This window comes from Nycticebus coucang, chromosome 5 (genome assembly GCF_027406575.1).
Source record: "Nycticebus coucang isolate mNycCou1 chromosome 5, mNycCou1.pri, whole genome shotgun sequence".
Classification (NCBI taxonomy): domain Eukaryota; kingdom Metazoa; phylum Chordata; class Mammalia; order Primates; family Lorisidae; genus Nycticebus; species Nycticebus coucang.
The window spans coordinates 61,591,013-61,611,224 of record NC_069784.1 but is presented as its reverse complement, the minus strand read 5'-3'; the positions used below and the strand labels follow the sequence as shown (position 1 = coordinate 61,611,224).

Below are 20,212 nucleotides of genomic sequence, written 5' to 3'. Positions count from 1 at the left end.
TTTGGTAATCTTTTCTAAACATTGGATTATATTCACCTCCTTGTGTGACCTCTCACTTAAGATACTTATCTCAAAATGTCCTAAAGCAAACACCTTATTTTTTCCTACCAAGTCAGTCATCCCCAGTCACTTCGTGGCAACTCCCTTCCTCCAGTTTTTCAGCTAGTCTTGGACTCTTCACCTCCTTCGCTTAATCTTGGTTCCACCTAAAATCTCTCCATTTCCACTACTCTCACTCTTGTCTAAGGTATCACAGCTGCCGATTATTTCAGTGGTCTCTCCTGTTCTTTACTGTTCTAGCAACCAGAGTGATCCTTGGAAGGTCTTATGTCTTACTGAGGTGGCTTCCTGCCTTAGTCAAAGTGAGTGACCTTAAAATACTCTACCAAGCCCTAAATGACCTCGTTCCATTCCTATTGAATTCCTCTTGCTCACTCTGCCTTATCCACACTGCCTTTACTAATCCTCCAATGTCCCTCACCTACTTCTGCTTTACAAGGTGTGTTACTATTACTTACCTAGAATGCTCTTCTCCCACAAAACTTAATTCTATCACTTTGGAGTTTTTGCTCAACTGTCATCTCAGTGAGGTCTGCTCTGACCACTGTTTGAAACTGCAGCTTGACATCCTGTTTTTCTTTTTTTTGCTATTTCTAGTTTTAATTGCATTTTTAAAGAACAAAACATAACTTTTTCAATGCATGAATATCTGAAAATCCTTCCTTGTGCAAGTGCATTTTTCTAAGAGGAAAAAAAGACAAAAAGCAACAAGAACCCCACCCTCACCCTTCCCAACTATATTTCTCCCGTTGGGAATAAGCCAAATTTACTTTTAAAAGTTCATAAAGGGCTCTTGATGAATGCAAGTTTCTCCACAAAACAGCATGCTGTTAAAGAGTGTGCTACACGAAGGGAACGCCACCATGCTAACTACTGTGATTGGCAAAATAGAGTTGTTTTGTTAGGTAAGACAGAGATTATGTAATCCAAATCCAAATACACCTTTCTCCAGCACAAACTGTTAAAACTTTATGCCCAAGCACTCCAAAATTTGGGTTCTAAAGTTTTGATGTTGGACTCGTCTCTTCGGATGTACTTGTGCTCTATCAGCTGCTCTGTCTGCTCTTTTATCATTTTCTTTTGTGGCAAGAACGTGTTTTTCAAAATTTCTACCAATTCAGTCTATAGCTGAGCATTACTAATTTCTCATTTTCATCATTTGTACGATAGCTTCCTGGGTTCTTAATATTCTTAGTTGAACTATCCCTTTATTCTCTTCTCTCATCCTTTTTTCTAGTGAGCTGCAAGCGTCCAAGTTGATTTTACCCCTTTTCTGAACTTTTGCATTTTTTTTTAAGCTGAACTGGTTCACTGAGAAGACGGTACCTTTTGTGAAGTCTTTGGGTGAGCTGAATAAAACTTGCCATTTCAGCTTAGGGAAAGGCACAGAAGACCATAAAGTCTTTCTAAGCTCAGCATCAGAGAGTTCAGTTGCAAGTTTCAAATTTTCAAAGCTGATTTTTCTCTCTAGGCCTTTCATTCCATACAAACAACAGACAGCTGGAACGTGGTTAACTCCAAATGATATTGACCTACTTTATTCTTTTTTTTAAGAGTCTCATTTTATTGCCCTTGGTAGAGTGCTGTGGGCTTAGGCGATTCTCTTGCCTCAGCCTCCCAAGTAGCTGGGACTACAGGCACCCACCACAATGCCTAGCTTTTTTTTTTTGGTTGTTACAATTTGGCTGGGGCTGGGTTTGAACCCATCACCCTCGGTATATGGGGCCAGCGCCCTACCTACTGAGCCACAGGCACCGCCCAACCTACTTCATTCTTAAATGTTATAATTCCATTTGACATGAGATGATGCCAATGTAATTTTCTACTGCTATGTTTTTTTTGTAGAATTCTTCTATTTCAGGTATCAAGTCCTCCAGTTCAGTAGGATGAGACAAAGACTTTCTCAGAACTTATTGACCAGGCACCCGCATTCAGAATTTTTATATTAACTGAAACAGCTGGTAAAGCCAATTTATTATTTTTGTTCATTTTCTTAAAAGCTTGGTTCAAATCTTCAGATATTTTTATGTCCTGAAACATTCTAGCAAGCCTATTTACAAAATCTGCTGGCATACCAACTTCTCTTAGCCACTCTTGTGGCTGAGTTTTCAGCCCTACCCACTACTGCTTCAAGGGTAATTCAAGTTTAAATATGGTGGCATCATTAACGACTATAGCTTTATCTCTTGCTGTAAGAAATCATGGATCATTTTGAAAAGATTCTTTGACGAATTTACTAAATCTATTAAATAGTGTAAATAACTGCTTTACATAGTTCTCAAAGTCAGTAATAGTTTCAGCAGCTTCTACCATATCTGCCAGGCCAGCACTAATGATAAGTTCCTCCAAGTCTTTCAACATTGGCTCTATCCTATTGGAAACTGTCCATCAATGAAAACATTAAATGTAATTTTTCAGTTTCATTTTGCTTGATCATGCCTTGGCATTTTGCTAATAGTCTCCTTAAATAATGTCACCAGGGCCTTTACACAGCATGTGCTTCAATAGTTACATTCTCGTCTTGTTTCTAAATAACGTAGTGCTCGTTTTTCTTTTTAAGTTAGCATATATTTCATATAATTCTGTACACCATTTGTTGTAAATACGAGGGTGCCTGCATTCTATAAAAACTCTTTGTTGAATCCAAGTATGCCTTCTCAAAATTGTCCCTATAAATTTGAAGCTTATTAGGATTAGAACAAAGATTAATATAAGATTCTCTTACTCCAATGACCAGCTGAGAATCAAAAGCTTCTCCCAATCTTTCAGCATGTACCAGTTTCACTGCATTATCTTGGAGTCTGTTCTTTATATTTGAAAAGATTGACTCATTCCATGTATCAAGCATAAGCTTTCAAACAATACTGTCTCCCACATTTGATTTTTTATTGCTGCCCTGTCTACCCATTAAAGTAATCTCTAGTTGACAAAAAGGTTTCAGTAAAATACCACATCATATAAAGAATTTTTGCCATTCAACAATATATGCTTTTAGCAAAGCTGTATCATCTTGATGGCTTAGTACTTGTGCTTGTTTAATAAACTCAAGAATGTCTTTTAAAGCCTGATGGCTTTTTGCTGAGCCTTTATCATCCCAGAGATGTACTGCATGCAGGTCCAAAAACAGATCAATTCACTGCTGTTTTGTAACAGATACCTGGCGTAAAAACTTCAAAACAATTAGGTGCATGAAATCCCATTTGTCTTCAAACTGAAGAGAACCTTTATTTGGTCAACAGGCATGAGAGATGCCCCAAGCCTGTTGATCCCAAGGCCACAGACCGTGCTCCGGTCCTCCGTGGCAGCCACCGCTGCTTTCCTTACGATAGACAACTTCCGAACACTCCGACATACCTGAATAGGTGCTTTCCCGAAGGCGGAACCAAACCCAGCGTTCATGTAGGAAAACCCAAGCTGGGGCCCATCCTGGTTTTCTTTACCCTGCTTTTTTTCTGCAATATATCAAATTGTCTATTTTATCCTGCAAGAATGCAATGAAGGCAAAGATCTTTGTTCACCGACGTGTCACAAGTGTCTAAAGTAGTGCCTGGTACACAGCACGTACTCAGTGTTGTTTTAATGAATTTCAAACTAGGTCAATCCACGGTTTTCAGATCAGTATTTCCTTAAAAGATTCAGTAAATGATAATACTCTGTATGGCATTTTGTTTGAGGGTTTCTGGGATTAAAGAATGGACACAGAACTGAACTAACATTTCATAGGATGGCCTAAGGGTTTTGTGTTCTTACTGGTTACCACCAAGGTGCTGCGTGTTCTGATTTTGTAGCTCATTTGGGTACTCACTGTGAAAGCAGGGCAGGCTCTATCCTATTTTCTTGAACCTCATCTTTAAGTGGGTAGCAAGGAAAATTAAAGTGGGTCAGTGCACGACATGCACCTTGGTTGCAAAAGTCAGGCAGGGCGACATAACCTGCCCAGTGAGCCCAGACCTCAGACAGCTGAACCTGCTCGTCTGTGTAGGGCCAGTTCCTTTGTACCTTATAGAGTAATAAGCATCTTGCTGTGTGAGTATCGTTCAAAGAAACGGTCTCTAAACACTGGTGCTCATCTGCATCATTTGAAATCTGAAGGAAGCAACACTTGTATGTATAGATGGTGTCCTCATTAACAGCATGGACTACTGGAAAACTTTCCCCTTGCCTCACTTAAACAGGCAATAAGTGGGAAATACTTAAAATCATTTACACATTCTTTCCCTAGATGTTTACCAACCATTGCAAAAAAAAATGAAACATGGTTGGTTGACTGAAAGAGAATGATTGGAATATTGAGAAAAAGTACTGAGCTAATTGCTGTAAAGGTAAGTCATGGAATGATTTCTCACATAAGAGAAACTTCCTTGATCATAATTCATTTGGCAAAGTCTATGGTCCAAGCCCTCATTCAGGTACCCTTAATATGACAGGCTCTATCTTTTATACGTGGATTCCAAGGCAATGTTTTTTGTTTGCATGTAATACATTCCTGAACTTTCATGTTGACAGCCCTGTGTACAGGTATCTACATTCTGCTAAAAAACAAATCCTGGCCATCTTTCAGATGAAGATGGTAAAATACTTAATCCACCTTAACTACTGCTACTCCAGCCTTTCTCAAAGCTCTGCAGGGCTAGGTGCTTTCTGCTCTGACTTACAGTTGACTCTAATCTTTGTAGGCTGGGTTTCCCCTTCTTTTTATTTTAGCCTTGGCAACATTTGACAATCAGTTTGGGGGATGTATTTCATCTAGCATTTTTATGTGTTTGGAGAAGGGCACTTAGGGGTGGGGAGCAGCCCATCTCAGCCCACCATGTTGCCAGAGGTCTAAGATACTCTTTATTATAAACCTATATTAATACCTCCTTTTTCTTTTTCATAACACAGGCTGAGAGAGAATATACTGTAGAATTAAGGAGGCTTGGGTGAGCACCCAAAATGTGAAATGCTCCAAAATTCCAAGTGCTGATAATGATGGTCAAATGAAATGCTTATTGGAACATTTCAGATTTGGGATGTTGAATGGTTAATTATAATGCAAATATTCCAAAATCCAAACTGCTGGTCCCAAGCAATTCAGACAGAGGATATTTAATAAGTATATTAAAGTTGTCCTTAACATGCACGTTTATACATGCATATATACACACACTCTCTCCCACTAAGGATTTCCCATCAAAACAGTTGTTTTTGGACATGGACTTTTTTCACATTTGTGTGGTAATTTTGGTATGTTAGTGAGGAGTCTTAAATATATAAATAAGTCCCAAAACTCTCTTAGGAAAAGAACATTAGATAATGAGCTTTGGGCATCTGCTCCATTAGGCCATGATGAGTTCTTGCCACGGAAGAAACCCAGGTGTCATTTCACCTTGGCCTTCCTTTCCTCATCTGAGTTTTACAAGTTTGGGATGAGACCTGGAGAGGCCTTACTGGCTGTAAGATATTTTTTGGTCATCCATAAGTAGAATATTTACTACCTTTAAGTATTAAGCCTAATAACTTGGGACCTTTTCAAAGTTGTAAGACTACAGGAAATCAGGAGGCAGAGACAGTTTTAGAAGCTGTGTAGTCACCGGGAGGAAAATGCCTGTAGAAAACTCACATTAGTTACCGTACAATACACTAAAAAGAGTATTAGTGCAAAAAACTGGGAAGGAGGAATGAGTATGGCTAAACCAACCGTAAATTTATACTACTGGGTAAAGGAATTTATTACATTTGTACACTGTATATTTAAGAATAAATTACTAATAATAACTTTGTGGAAAGAACATCAATAATGTGTGAGAGGTATTCTACATATGTTTTGACATACACCTGTTGGGAGTGAGCAGGGTACTTTCTTGTTAAGCCTCACATAAGGATGAGGCTTAACATTTCTCTCCTCATAGAAATAGCGTCCTTTAGTTGTGTACAGATGTGACCGCTTCCCCTCTTCTGAGGAAAGTGAGACAGCTCTGGCTTCTTCATCTGCTTTTCAGCAGCCTCCCCACGTTAGCCTGGCCACATGGTCAGTCTTCTGTTTGGTAGGTTTTATAAATCCTAGAAGCTCTAGTTCAGAAACAGCTCTAATAAACCGAGCACTGGAGGCATTAGCTAAGGAAATTGGCTTGGCCATGCTGTATTTTTGACAAAAAGAGATTAAAATCTCAATGTCAAATATTACTCGGGAAAGTAGACAGTTCAAATATATACTCCTAAATTAAATGATAACCCTTAATGGCAACATTACATGTAATCAGAATCCATGTCAGTAAGACTTCAATGGGAAGTACTTAATGTTCACCTAAATCTCATTCTTCACACAGTATAAGAATCACTCCCTGCCCCCACTTCTAAAAGTATATTAGAAAAATAGTTCAATAATGACACTTTCATTTTTGGTAAATTTTAAATAATTATAATTATATAAATTGGAGACCAAAAATTTTAGGCTTCATCTCATTTTAGAAATTCAAAATAAAGATTTAGAAATTTTAGTTATTCTCTGACATGGTATAGTTATATTAACAAGTAATAAAGTTGTTGGAACACATCTTTATAAATCTCTAATGTAGATCTTGGACACTGCAGAAATGATTTTAGAAGGATACTGGATAATTTCATTCATTTCTTCTGAGATGGTAGAATTTGCATCCATTTTTTCAGCAGCTGTCACAACTGTTGCAAAAGCCTTTTGAATAGACAACACAGAAGAAAAGAAAAATCTTTATAGCTGCCAAACAGTTTTATTGTACTTCCTTTCATGGTTCTGTAATTAAACCAGGTCTGCTACTGCTGGTAAGTGGCATTTATTTCCAGATTCTTAAAACTACACTGATGATCACTTAACCAATTACACATTAAAGATAACATAAGGGTTCCTGAATAATCTTGTTTCAGAGAACTAACAAGTATGTAGAGAAGAAGAAACAAACCTAAAGTTAAAAGGTAAAGAAAGCCTGATAGCCTCTACTTCTGACTTTCACCCCAGGAAAATGCCTTTTTTTTTGGAATAAGCCAACTATGGATATGTTTTAACGGCTACAAGACACATGTAGAGGCTTCAGAAGAGTTAAGATCTTTGTGATTCTATTCTGAGGAGGGGAAAAATATTTATTTATTTTAAAGAATAACAGTTACCCACCGCTTTGCCAAGTATGCCTTATACTTCCTGACTGCTAAATCTGTTTTTACTTTTTTTCTTTTTATGCAAGAAGAGAAATGCTAGTGAATAATATATTTTATTTTGTGGAATAAAAGAACTGACCTGAATTGTTTAGTTTTTGCTTAATGCTGACTATCAGCATTATTTATTTATTTTGACCTGGTGTGAACACACAGTTGGCTTGGCTAGGGAATGCACGATCAGTGAGCAGGGGGCTGGGGCGGGGATTGTTGAGTTACTATTTCCTAGGGAACTTCTGAAGTTTGAGGCAATTTATGCTTTCCAAACAAAAGAGAAGGCATTGAAAAATAGAAGATGAGGGCGGCGCCTGTGGCTCAGTCGGTAGGGCGCCGGCCCCATGTACCGAGGGTGGCGGGTTCAAACCCGGCCCCGGCCAAACTGCAACCAAAAAATAGCCGGGCGCTGTGGCGGGCGCCTGTAGTCCCAGCTACTCGGGAGGCTGAGGCAAGAGAATCGCTTAAGCCCAGGAGTTGGAGGTTGCTGTGAGCTGTGTGAGGCCACGGCACTCTACCGAGGGCCATAAAGTGAGACTCTGTCTCTACAAAAAAAAAAAAAAAAAAGAAAAATAGAAGATGAGCTTCAAAGCACTAGAAGTATAAAAATATTCCTAGAAAGTTGTCGTGAACAGTTAAGACAAACACACAGCTTGCTCTTTTCCCCCATCCTACCTCTGACCAGTCCACAAGGTTGATCAGCCTGCCGCACTCCAAGTGCAGCTTATACGCGATGCAGATGTCTGGCGCGGTATTCGGAATGCAGCCTTCTTCGCTTTTCAGTGCTTCATTCTAAAAAACAATAGTAAACTAAAATGACTACTTTTTAGAAATGATCAGAAACAAAATCTGACACTAATGAAGCTCCTAACCTAAACTCGGTAGTAAACCTGTACATGAAATCCTCTGACCTCCTTTATCAGTGTGAGTCTACTCTTCAGTACTTAGTGAGTTCTTGTTTAGGTTTGGGTACGTCAGAACCTCTCTAGTTGCTTACTAGAAAAATAGTCCCAGCTTCAGAAAACAAGCCGATTTTTCATTTTAATCAATTTATAAATCCTGAGACCCTAATGGATTTTATTGTCCTTAAAAAGCTCATGGAATTCTTTCGAATATTCGAGAAACTGGTACTTCCAACATTTGTAATCAGCTGAATTCTAATGTTACTATACTACATTAGTTAATACCATCATACCACTACTAGGGGAATGTAATAGGAATTTTAAAAACAAGACTATGTTGTCAACACTATAGATCTTAAGCCCTACAGAAACCAGCAGTGTTTTTTCAACTTATTTGAAATCAAAAATCTCACATACACACTCCACCCTGGATATTATATGTCCTTCCCAAAGACTGCTGAAACTAGATTTTTAATCTTTGGTTTATATATTAAAAATTGAGGGCGGCACCTGTGGCTCAGTGAGTAGGGCGCCGGTCCCATATGCCGGAGGTGGCGGGTTCAAACCCAGCCCCGGCCAAAAAAAAAAAAATATATTAAAAATTGATTTTTTTTCTTTCTCTTTTTTTTTTTTTTTTGAGACAGAGTTTCATTTTTTGTCCCTGGGTAGAGTGCTGTGGTGTCATAGTCACAGCAACCTCAAATTCCTGGGCTGAAGCAATCCTCTTGCCTCAGCCTCCCAAGTAGCTGGGACTACAGGCGCCCACCATAGTAGACTATTTTTAGAGACAAAGTCTCACTGTGGCTCAGGATGGTCTCAGGAGCTCAAGCAATCCACCCTCCTAGGCCTCCCACAGTGTTGGGATTACAGGCGTGAGCCACAGCACCTGACTTAGATTTTTTTCCTTTTAACATGAGATTATTCAAGCTCCCTATTACTACCATCATTGGAAACCACTGACTTTTATGTTCCTTTTCAATGTATTCTCTGCAATACTTAAAATATTTGTGTGCCATTTTGCAACAGGAAACCAGGGTGTTGGGATGCTCATCATAGGCTTTATGGAGTTACTTCTTAAGTATCTTTTGTGTCAAGATTTGTAGGTGCTTACCTGAGTTGACAACTTACAACTCTTTCACATATATATATATATATAGCTTTTTCCTGAAAAGAAAGCTGGCTTTTAAAATTGTGAACTGTCTTGCACTTTCTTGTGTAAAGATGCTAGGGACTGGTAACGTCTGGGTGAGGCAGGGGTCTGCCCTGCTGTGGTGTTGAGAAGTGGAGTGCTGGCTGTCCTCTGCACCCCGCTCTGCAGGTTCTCTCAGAATAGATCTTTCTTTGGTTTAAAATCCAAGATGAAATCCCCAAGTATTTCTTTTGTCCACTAGAAAGAACCAATTGGATCTTCAAGTAATTTCATTGGGTCATATTGTTTGACCTACATCTGCTGCTATGTTTGTAGGAACCTTTCCTTTATTTTCATAAGAGCACTACACTCCCAAGTCTCATTGTCGATGACCTGGTTTTATCACACAAAGGGCAGTTTATACATGGTCAAAAGTTGTCAGCATCAGTTGATCACTGATAAGTATCTTTTCTGGGTTAGAAATTCCCTCTGAACTCTAATAAAGAATTTTTAAAAATATATGAGAGATGTAACCTTGAGCTGCCAACTTTCTACCCATTAAAATACAAATACAAATTTACAATATTTTCCTGACACGAAGCCTGGTGCCTGAGCTAAACTGCAGGACAACAGAATCACATCTCACCTTTAGGTAATAGTAAGGGTTGTTGAGTGCAGTGTGGAGGGCGATGCGCGGAGCGGCATTCAGGTGCTCGCGGAGGGTGTGGGCAGCACTGAAGTACAAGGCCTCATGGAGTGGCTGTGTCTCTGGAGGTGGAAGGTACTCTCTGAAACAGCCAAAGTCAGGTGTCAGCATTCAGATAAACACACATTGACTTTCAATATGACATTCTGTCAATCCTCTATGGAGGACTAAATTTATTTAAAAACCAAAATCAAGGGCAGCACCTGTGGCTCAGTGAGTAGCGTGCTGGTCCCATATACCGAGGGTGGTGGGTTCAAACCCAGCCCCGGTCAAATTGCAACAAAACCCAAAATCAATAATAATCACAATCAACAAATGAAACAAACCTAAACACCCAATGTAGTTTCAGATATGCACATTTTCTACTACAGTGAACACTGAACTCTTGGTAGTGTTAAACACAGGCTTCAGGCCTGGAATTAAGAGTTTAGGAAATTTCTTTTGGATCATAGAAAATGTTTTAGTTAATATCTTTCATGGAAATGATACCTCAAATTATAATTAGAATTTTTATTTTAGAAAGCAGAAAAGGCTAACTTTTATTTCTTCAGAGTATTGAAAAATAAATTATCCATAAAATTTCAATTATAAAAAAACAATTCACCATAACTTTGGATTCTTCTCTTTTTTTCTACCTGCAAGCTAGATGACAAAACAATTTTTTAAAAACCTGAACTTAAAAACTAAGGCTTAATGAACTCATCAGCTGATCTGTGCCCTGACACTGCTGTGGTTCTTGGGAGGCCTAGAGGACAGCACACTGGAAAGGCACAGCCCCAAGACAGCATGGTAAGTGACCAGCTATGTTAAAGCATGTAGCTAACTCACACGCCTCCATAAAACAGTATTCAACATGTCCATCACTCTTCACCATCCTCCTCCTTGTGAGAGGGGCGCCGGGCCCTTGCTCATTTCACTTCCAGATGCTCTTCCCATCCCCAATCATGTGGAACAAAACCTGTCTGCCAAGAGGGTATGACTTTGACTTAACTCTCACTAAGGACCAGCATTCTGTATGTACTCAAGTACCGCTAACATCAGAAAGGTAAAAAGGCAGACGTAAATAAATAAATCAATTACTTAAGATTGAGTTAATTTAGGTATAGCTGCAGGAAATGGTTTCTGTAACGTTGAGTGCTTCTCTGGATGTCGGGCTACCAATTTGTAATTTCTGATCATAAACTCTTCCTAAAGTAGCCTCATGCAATTACTCTCCAATCATTATATATGGCTGTCATTAAAAGATCTTATTTGAAGTCCCTGCTATGTAATAAACACTGGAAATCTATCAAGGCAACCAGATAGTCATTTTTAGAAACTTAAAACTATTGCCTCATATTTGTACTTCTCTCCTATTTTAACATTTTTACATTTAATGTTCAGAAATGTAGTCAATTTCCAAGGTAAAAGACCTTTTTGGATATCCTCAAAGAAACCCCATCAAAGACAAAATAAAATATTTGCTTTTGCTTCCACTAGGCTACCATAGTTGAATAGCAAGTGACAAACAAAATCATACACGAGAATTTCTGTCTGGCTGCAGTCGTTAAGATGGAAATAGACTGCTGCAGTGCATGTGCATTGAGAAGAAATAAGAGCACTGCATTACGCTCATTTTGGATTCAGTTCAGAGTTCATAAATAAATAAGTCTTCCCCCAAAGAGGTGGTAGGAACAGGTAGAATTAGTGTCAAGAAGGGCTATAAAGTTGAAGCTTGATTTTGATGAAAACAGTAACCTGGAAAGTGGCAATTTATTCTTAGCTCCCAAGATTTGGCAACTTACTCTTGCCTGTTGGTAACTTTGCCAAGAATTACTCATGGTATACTATGAACCCTGCCTTCTAAAGTCTACTGCTTATGTTTATTTTTCAGAGACATCTTTTTTTTTTTTTGTAGAGACAGAGTCTCACTTTATGGCCCTTGGTAGGGTGCCATGGCATCACACAGCTCACAGCAACCTCCAGCTCCAGGGCTTAAGTGATTCTCTTGCCTCAGCCTCCCGAGTAGCTGGGATTACAGGCGCCCACCACAGCACCCGGCTACTTCAGAGACATCTTTTCTCCAGAATGCCAAGCTCTTTCCTTCTGTATTGTGGCCTCCAGAGAGGCTGTGTGGAAAGGAAGAGAGCCTTCTGAGAGATGGGGGAAGACTGGAACTGAGTGGCCCGTGTGAGTCACAGTTTCTCTCTGGGCTCTAGCTGCCACAGACTGACACCTCAAGTCCCTTTCAGCTCTGACATGCTACAATCCTAATCTCTTCCCTCCTGGGGTAGATAAACAATCTTGATGAAGACAGTAGATCCCAGTAAGGAAGATTTTGTGATTTTGCTACACAGCACACTTCATCTGTGCTCAGCATCTTCAGCCCCCACTCAGAAAGGTAACAAGGCAGATGTATTAGATCAAAGACCATGAAATGGGAATGGCTGGTGTAGTTTCAGAGCCTACCATCTGGGATGTGCAGGGCCTCAGGAACCAAATCACACTGCCAAATTATTCTCTGTGACTACAGTGTTCTCTGTGTGGAGGAAGGGACAGTCGGCAGCCTGGGGCCAGGCCCCATGGGAACAGGACAGCCTGACAGGGCGAGGGGAATGCTGAGTTCCCAAACACAATATCTGAGCAGTGGGTCAGCTCAAAACTTCAGCATGGCACTGGGTTGACACATTGCTCTTTCTGGTTCCTTTTTCATGATATTAGCAATTTCTCCCCAGTGACTAGGAATAGTAACTCTGCCCCCACATGGCTCTGGGGAACAGCTTTGCACTTTCAGGAAGAATACGTAATATGTCAGAAAACCACTCTTTGTCTTCAGTAACTAAGTTGCTGTTTTTTTAGTACTTTGTTCAGTGCACAGCCTGCTGTTGGGTTTAAATTGCCATTAAAAACAGAATAAACAATGAGTTTTTCCCCACTTTTTAATTATTAAATCATCTTCTTTCTTACACTTCTCATTCTTTTCTGTAGCATGTCCTAACTTCCTGAAAGGTAGCTTATGTGGGTGCTCTGACACAGCTGCATAAAACTGGCTTTTAGGAAATCTATGATTAACAATGGTTGAATTTCCAAAAAAGAATCATCTTAAAATACAAGTTGCACTGGGGGACTTCTAAATTCACACAGTATATGTCTCAGCATGAATTGATTTTTTTTTTTTTTTTTTTTTGAGACAGTCTCATTCTGTCACACTGGGTTGAGTTCCATGGCATCATAGCTCCCAGCAACCTCACACTCCTGGCCTCAGCTGGGACTATAGGTCCCTGCCATCACATCTGGGTAGTTTTTCTATTTTTAGTTGAGATGGGGTCTCACTCTTGCTCAGACTGGTCTCCAACTCCTGAGCTCAAGGGATCCTCCTGCATCAGCCTCCCAGAGGGCTGGGATTACAGGCATGAGCCACACACCTGGCCCTTGGCATGAATTTAGCACTGATAAAAGTTGCACTGGTAGGTATTTTTCAGCGCTGGAAGTTATTTATTTTGGACAAAACAGGGCAGCAGGGCTAGTCTGCTCTGTTTTCTGACATTTACTACTAGGAAAGACAGTTTAATACAAATACTTTGCTATTAGAAAGAAGAAAAACACATTCTATCTCCTTGTCTCTCCCTACCTGGCCTAATGAACTAAATCAAATTTAAGCCCTTGCTCTTGAACTCATAGTAAAAGAATAAACTAAGTCATTCAATTAGACACATTAATAAAAACGAAAAATACAGATGACAATTATAGATTGGATGGAGAAACCTGAAAAGCATAAACCCTCAAGTAGGAGAAAATGTCTGGGATTGGTGATAGACATCTATTATACCACTATTATTTGGAAAAATAGCATGATTTTTTAGACTCACCTCACTAGACAGTCAATGAAGTTCACAACTTTTTCTCTGAGTATTTCAAACTTGGTTTGCTTCTTACTTCTTGTTCTTAACTCCTTCATTTCTAATAAAGACTATGATAAAAGAATAAACCTTTTCTAGTGATTCCGGAGACAGAAAGCCCTTCAGAGGGAGCCCTTCTGCTCAGCTAGAGCAGCTGTTGCACTTTTCATAAGATAGGACATACAGGGAAAGAACAATAGCATAATGAGTATCGTTTACTTTTTAATTATTATTATTTTTTTAGTAGAGACAGGGTCTCACTCTGTTGCCCCAGGCTGCAGTGCAGTGATGCAATCATAGCTCACTGCAGCCTTGAATTCCTGGGCTCAAACGATCCTCCTGCCTCAGCCTCCCAAGTAGCTGGGATTATAGGCATGTGCTATCACACCCAGCTACTTTTAAAAATTTTTTTGTAGAGATGGGGGTCTCCCCATTTTGCTCAGGCTGGTCTCGAAATCCTGCCCAAGAGATCTTCCTGCCTCGGCCTCCCAAAGTGCTAGGACTCTAAGTGTCAGCCACCATGACTAGCTTATTTTTTTTTTTTTTAAACTCTGGCAAGGATCTCTCCTCTTTATAATACATATTAAGTAAATTTTCAGGGAAGGAGGAAAAGGGCAGTTTACTTCTTTACTAAGTTATAGGGTAGAGTGCTTACTGTTCACATCCACTAGTTCATTTAAGAAAAGGACTTATAGAAAAAGGGGGAGAAATCCTTGCCTTTTTGCCATACTAACACAATAGTCCATATATTGTGTTTCACTTAGGTTGAAATTTAACTCCACATTCATCACAGCACAAAGACAGTAAATGGATACTGTCAGTGTGGCTGAATTTCTGCTCTATACTGTGAATATGCATTAAAAATCAGGAAAAGCAACTCGAGTGAGTTAGGCTCTTCTGAATCTCTCAGTTTGATTAAACAGAAAAATAAATGTATCAGATAAATAATAAGATTCTTTTTGCAACCATATTCTCATTTTCCCTGACTGCTTGTACATTATATTTTTCTCTCTGAGACAACAGGAACATTTGCCACCTGTATTGGCCGGTGGACTCCAGACTGCACACAACAGATGTTCAACTTATGAGTGAGTTACCAAGTCTGCTTTGTTTCTGGTTGTGTTTTATAAATGAAAATAAAAACATGCAGACAGAGCTAATCTAGAGCACAAACTAAAAAGACAGAGCATCACAGGACGCAGCTAGAAGGAAAAATGACCTGACCTTCTGAAGATGATAGAGGTCTGTCTTTTGAAGCCCTCTTGGCTCTGATCCCGAAGCATCTTCTTCCTCTTTGGCATCTGCTTTTAAAACAAAACCGATATACAGCAATTGAGGTAACTCTAGTCAGGAGAACAACATCCCTACTAATCCAAAGGAAGTAAAGTTTGACCTATTTTTTTTTAATGTGGCAAGGCATCAACGTTCCATCAGATAAAAAGGATTTCTTTTAGACTCTGAAGCTCAATAAATATTACATAATTTATGCTGTAGTGAGGTCTTCAAAAACTCAGCTACTGAATTTTAAAAATGTTACCACAATGAAAACAAAACAATCAACCAAACCCCTCAAACCAAAATCAAAAAGCTGCTAATAGGCCGGGCACAGTGGCTCATGCCTGTAAACCTAGCACTCTGGGAAGCTGAGGCAGGTGGATTGCCTGAGCTCACAAATTCAAGACCAGCCTGAGCCAGAGAAAGTCTCCTCGTCTCTTAAAAAAAAAAAAAAAATGTGAGACGCCAAGGCACTCTGTCAAGGCAACATAATGAGATTCTGTCTCAGAAAAAAAATAAATAAAAAATAAAATAAAATATAAAAAACTTCAAACTAAAACAATTAAATACAAAATTCAAGAAAAATTTAATTTTTATTAAAAATTTTTATTAAAAAGCCTTGAATATTTGTGCTCTTATAAAATGTTTTTCTTTTTCTTTTTTTTTTTTTGTAGAGACAGAGTCTCACTTTATGGCCCTCAGTAGAGTGCCGTGGTCTCACACAGCTTACAGCAACCTCCAACTCCTAGGCTTAAGAGATTCTCTTGCCTCAGCCTCCTGAGTAGCTGGGACTACAGGCGCCTGCCACAACGCCCGGCTATTTTTTGGTTGCCGTTCAGCTGGGGTGGGGTTTGAACCCACCACCCTCGGTATATGGTGCCGGCGCCTTACCGACTGAGCCACAGGCGCCGCCCATAAAATGTTTTTCAAAAAATTATAAAATTTAAACTATTTTCCTTTCATTATGCCAAGACCATAAACAACACTATCAACCTGGTCCTTATCTTTTGATGCACTATTTCTGATACAACATTCTGAGTATACAAGGGCAGTGTGTCAGCATTGTGAATGACCCACTGAGACACGGAAGCACATCACAGCTCTACAGCAAAGGAGACGGGAGGCCTCAGCATCAGAATGTGCAGATGTGCTTCCAGGGAGCCCACACTCAGCCCTTCCGAGTGCAGGGTGGGCGTTAGAGACCTGACTTGCACAGATTTGTGTGACCCAAATCTGTGACAGGAGGGTGCGGTCTAAGAATAAGCACTGTTCTTAAAAATCTTGCTTCTTTTTATCTATGGATAATTCCTGTTTCAAGAAAGATGTAATTTAAGATTAAAATAGTCGATCAAATTCTTTGTCCCATTTGATTAACACACAGCGGAGTCTTAAAAACAAATCTGATAGACACTGGGCCCTACTTTTATTCTTTAGACTGTTAATCATCTTAATCTCCAAACTTCCCATTTTTAAAAAGCTGCATTCCTTTATTTACTACTAGCGTATCACAGAATTTGTTCACTAGATGTTATATGAACTCTAATTAAAATTTTATATCTGTAGTTTCTTTTTACAGAAATCCTCATGAGCCCAATTTTACAAAAGACTGAAATTTATCTTATATTCTTTTAAGCTTCTTATCTATTTATGTACTTAAGGTTGGCCCCTCACTGGTCCAGTGACCACAATTAGAGGCATTTAAATTGTGGGAAATCAGTGAGAAAAAAACCAACGAGAGCTGGTAGCTGGAGTCTGGTCTAGGTCCTACTACTAGCTATCTCTGTAATCTCAATCAAGTTACTTTCTCTTCCTGGACTTCAGTTCCTCGTTGTCACTGGACTAAACAACTCCAATAATAGCAATGTGTAGTAATTAAAAGGTTTTATGTTTTAAAAAGTAGTTCAGCAAATGCTGTGGCGGCAGAAGAGCCATGCCCACACATAACCCGGAAGGCAGTCCCTTAATGCCTGTGGAGAGCCTCCTGGTTCTGGCTGCTTATGCCACTCCTGTCAGGCAAATTTTTTCTTTTTACTTCCATGACTGAACACTTATCAGGCACTCTGCATTACAGCTATAGAGCCATATGGGGGGGGGGTTACTTCTGCAAAAGTGGTTTCCTAAATCCAAAGGATTTTCAAGACAAAGAAACATTCATCAAACATAGAAAGGGCATTCCACGTAAGATATTTTCACCATGCTACGTCCAAGTCTATGTGCTTATGTACGAAGCTGCCTCTTTCCTCAAATCCATTAAAATTTGTTCCTAAATTGGGAAGAAGTAAAAGGTGTGCAGGAATTTTTGGGTTTTGTTCTTACAATACCATACTTAGGTGTCAGAAACAGAGCAAGAACCCATGAAAAACTTCTCAGTGTCAATCTTTGATACCCCATTAGAGCCAAGAAGTCCTAACCCTGTCAGGAACAGAGCATGGCTCCCTACATAAAACCAGGCACCCCAAGCATTCAATACATATTATAGTCATGTGGAGGTCATGCAAAATGAAAGGAACTGTAAGCCTCCAACACTGGGGAGTGCCCGGCTGCTAAAATTTTTTAGAACTGAAAGATTCAACCTTTTGTAAATCCAATAAAATAAGCCTCATGTGGCTATGGCACAAGCCATGTACATTGAGACTGGGGAGTTGGAACCTAACTGGGGGCTGCTAAACAACAATGACAACTACACCAACAAAAAATAGCCGGGCGTTATGGTGGGCGCCTGTAGTCCCAGTTACTTGGGAGGCTGAGGCAAGAGAATCACTTGAGCCCAGGAGTTTGAGATTGCTGTGAGCTGTGACACCACAGCACTCTACCGAGGGTGACAGAATGAGACTCTGTCTCAAAATAAATAAAAAATAAAATAAGCCTCATGCATATTTTGTCAGTCAGCATGCCAAAGAGCTTCATTGCTATGAAAAGCAGTTCATAACTATTAATTTTTCAGACCTACAAATGATTTATGTGGTGTTTTTGAAATCTATAAAAAACTTGATGAAATTAACTTAATAAAATAAACTTAAGGAAAAAAAACCTCTAAAAGGAGTATTTAATTATGATGTCCTGCTACTTTTCCAATCCTTTTTAATTTTATTTTCTTATCTTTTTTATTTTAGATAAATCCTACAAACTGTCCATCTGGAGAAAGAATTTTTTTCTCCCCGTTTGATGTACTCATTGTTTAAACCAAATTTGGAAGAGAAATTTTTAACCTTGTTAATTTAATAAGGGCTACTCTGAGGCTTGGCATAGTGACTAATCATGAACTACTTTATCTCCTCATCACTCACTGTATCAGAAAGTGAGGTTTTCCATGTCCTTTCAGCTAAATGACTGTCATGGCCAGGAAAATTAGCAGGTTATTGTATCTCACCATCAAGGCTCTGAAACTGGGCCAGGAACTCTTCTAATCTTTTTGCTGTGCTGCCAAGGTACTTTTCAGAAGACTTAAAAATGTTGATACAATTCTGAAGTATGGTCATCAGTTCATCTTTTGCCAACATTCTAGAACAGAATCAGTAACAGGAGATATAATCTAACTGGAATATTAACATTTTTAACAAACATTTTCTACACAGGAAATGTTTCTGCTTAGAAAATGATATAAACTCTTTCCTAGTAGTTGCTGACTTTTTTTTGATATTTGCTTCAAGGTATATGACATTCAAAAGTATTCTTGAAGGGTTCTCATGATACAGCTTAACTTAGAAGATTTACACAAATCTTGGTTTATAGCCTGCCTCTGACACTTACGATGTTTGTAAAATAGAATAAGTTTACTATGCATGTCTACCTTTTGGTTTCCTTGTCTATAAAATAAAAATACTGTAATAACTCACGTATCTTAAAGGTCATGATTTAAAAATTAAGTAAGATCTAAAGAACTCGGCACAATAATTACCACACAATAGGTATTTAATGTTAGTTTATCTAAGCACACATATGAGACAAGAAGTGTCTACAGAGGATATGACATTTACGTTAAATGCAAATTTGTTTTAAAGGACCAAAAATGCAAGTATTACAATCATTTCTCCAGTTATTATCACTTCAACGATGCTTTACGTGTCCTGTGTGCTCTATAAAGATTAGTCAGTAAATCCACTAAGCTTTAAACAAGATAGGCAATTCTGCTTGTTATTTACAGCACAGTGATTAAGTACCTTATCCAAGGCCATAGAGAAAATCTTTGTTAGAAATGCAGCTAAAACAAAGCTATTCTGAAATTAGAATCCCGTTCTCAGAGTTTACAGGATGTCTTCACTAAGATCACAATCAGTAATAGCATGAAAAGGACCTGGATCAATATTAGCATCTATCAAGTGGGGGCATTACAGAGGTATACAAATTATTCTCAGAAAATGGGTTTAAATCATTAAACCGGTAATGATTAAAAGTCCTGGTATTAACCATAAGAAACATTCTATAAGACAACTAACTTATATTTGACATTTTTCATAATAGACAGTAGAAATACTAATATTACTAAGTTAAGAAAAAGAGATTTGAGCCTAAGTAGACTATGACTACTGAAAAATTAAGCTGGTTATTTCATCCAAAATTTAACTCTAACCCCCCAAAAGTATTCAATCACAAAATACAGAAACTACATATGGACAGAAAATTTTTCTGCAGGTTTATGAGAAAGCATAAAATTTCTCTTCTTCTTTCTCAATAATTACCTATGTAATCTTTATCTGTGAGTGAAAGGTAGCTAACAGATGAGCAAAAAATAAGCCAAGACCTTTCATTCTTGATTTATTTATGTTTGAGATTTAACATTTCTGGCTTTCAAGTATTGCCCAGATTAGACAGTTAACTCAGCCACCATCTACCACACCTAACCTTTTGACCTATCTGAGTAGAGAAGACCAGCATTTGCAGTGTCTAAGGAAGCACAGAGCTGCCAGTCTGGAGGGAAAAGGAGGCTGGGAGGTGATGCTGGCAGGGCTGGACTGGATTAGCAGGACGCTGAGGGTCAGCTTCCCCAGCTACAGGGAGCCACATCTTTTATCCATTTTGAGTTCCAAATAATTGAGTATTGAAGGTCAAGCCTAGCCCAAGATATTATTTATCTTCAGAATGCCAAAAAAGAGCATTATTT

General features: G+C 38.9%; 1 protein-coding gene and 2 pseudogenes across 6 annotated transcripts in view; all 3 read right to left on the bottom strand.

The window, feature by feature from the left end:
- Positions 1-1,029: 1,029 nt before the first annotated feature.
- On the bottom strand, positions 1,030-1,860 carry LOC128585514 (cullin-5-like; annotated as a pseudogene).
- On the bottom strand, positions 1,509-3,459 carry LOC128585513 (cullin-5-like; annotated as a pseudogene).
- ORC3 (origin recognition complex subunit 3) overlaps positions 3,277-20,212 on the bottom strand; it is a 71,820-nt gene continuing 54,884 nt past the window's right edge. For 5 of the 6 annotated variants that reach the window (XM_053591824.1, XM_053591829.1, XM_053591826.1 and 2 more), the window contains 7 exons: positions 18,482-18,612; positions 15,061-15,140; positions 13,807-13,907; positions 9,899-10,040; positions 7,897-8,013; positions 6,654-6,733; positions 3,277-6,143 (listed from right to left, as the gene is read on the bottom strand). In XM_053591824.1, coding sequence (XP_053447799.1) covers positions 6,038-6,143; positions 6,654-6,733; positions 7,897-8,013; positions 9,899-10,040; positions 13,807-13,907; positions 15,061-15,140; positions 18,482-18,612 — 757 coding nt within the window. In that variant the 3' untranslated portion in view covers positions 3,277-6,037. The remainder of the gene's footprint in view (positions 6,144-6,653; positions 6,734-7,896; positions 8,014-9,898; positions 10,041-13,806; positions 13,908-15,060; positions 15,141-18,481; positions 18,613-20,212) is intronic. The other variant, XM_053591825.1, reaches the window with a different exon arrangement.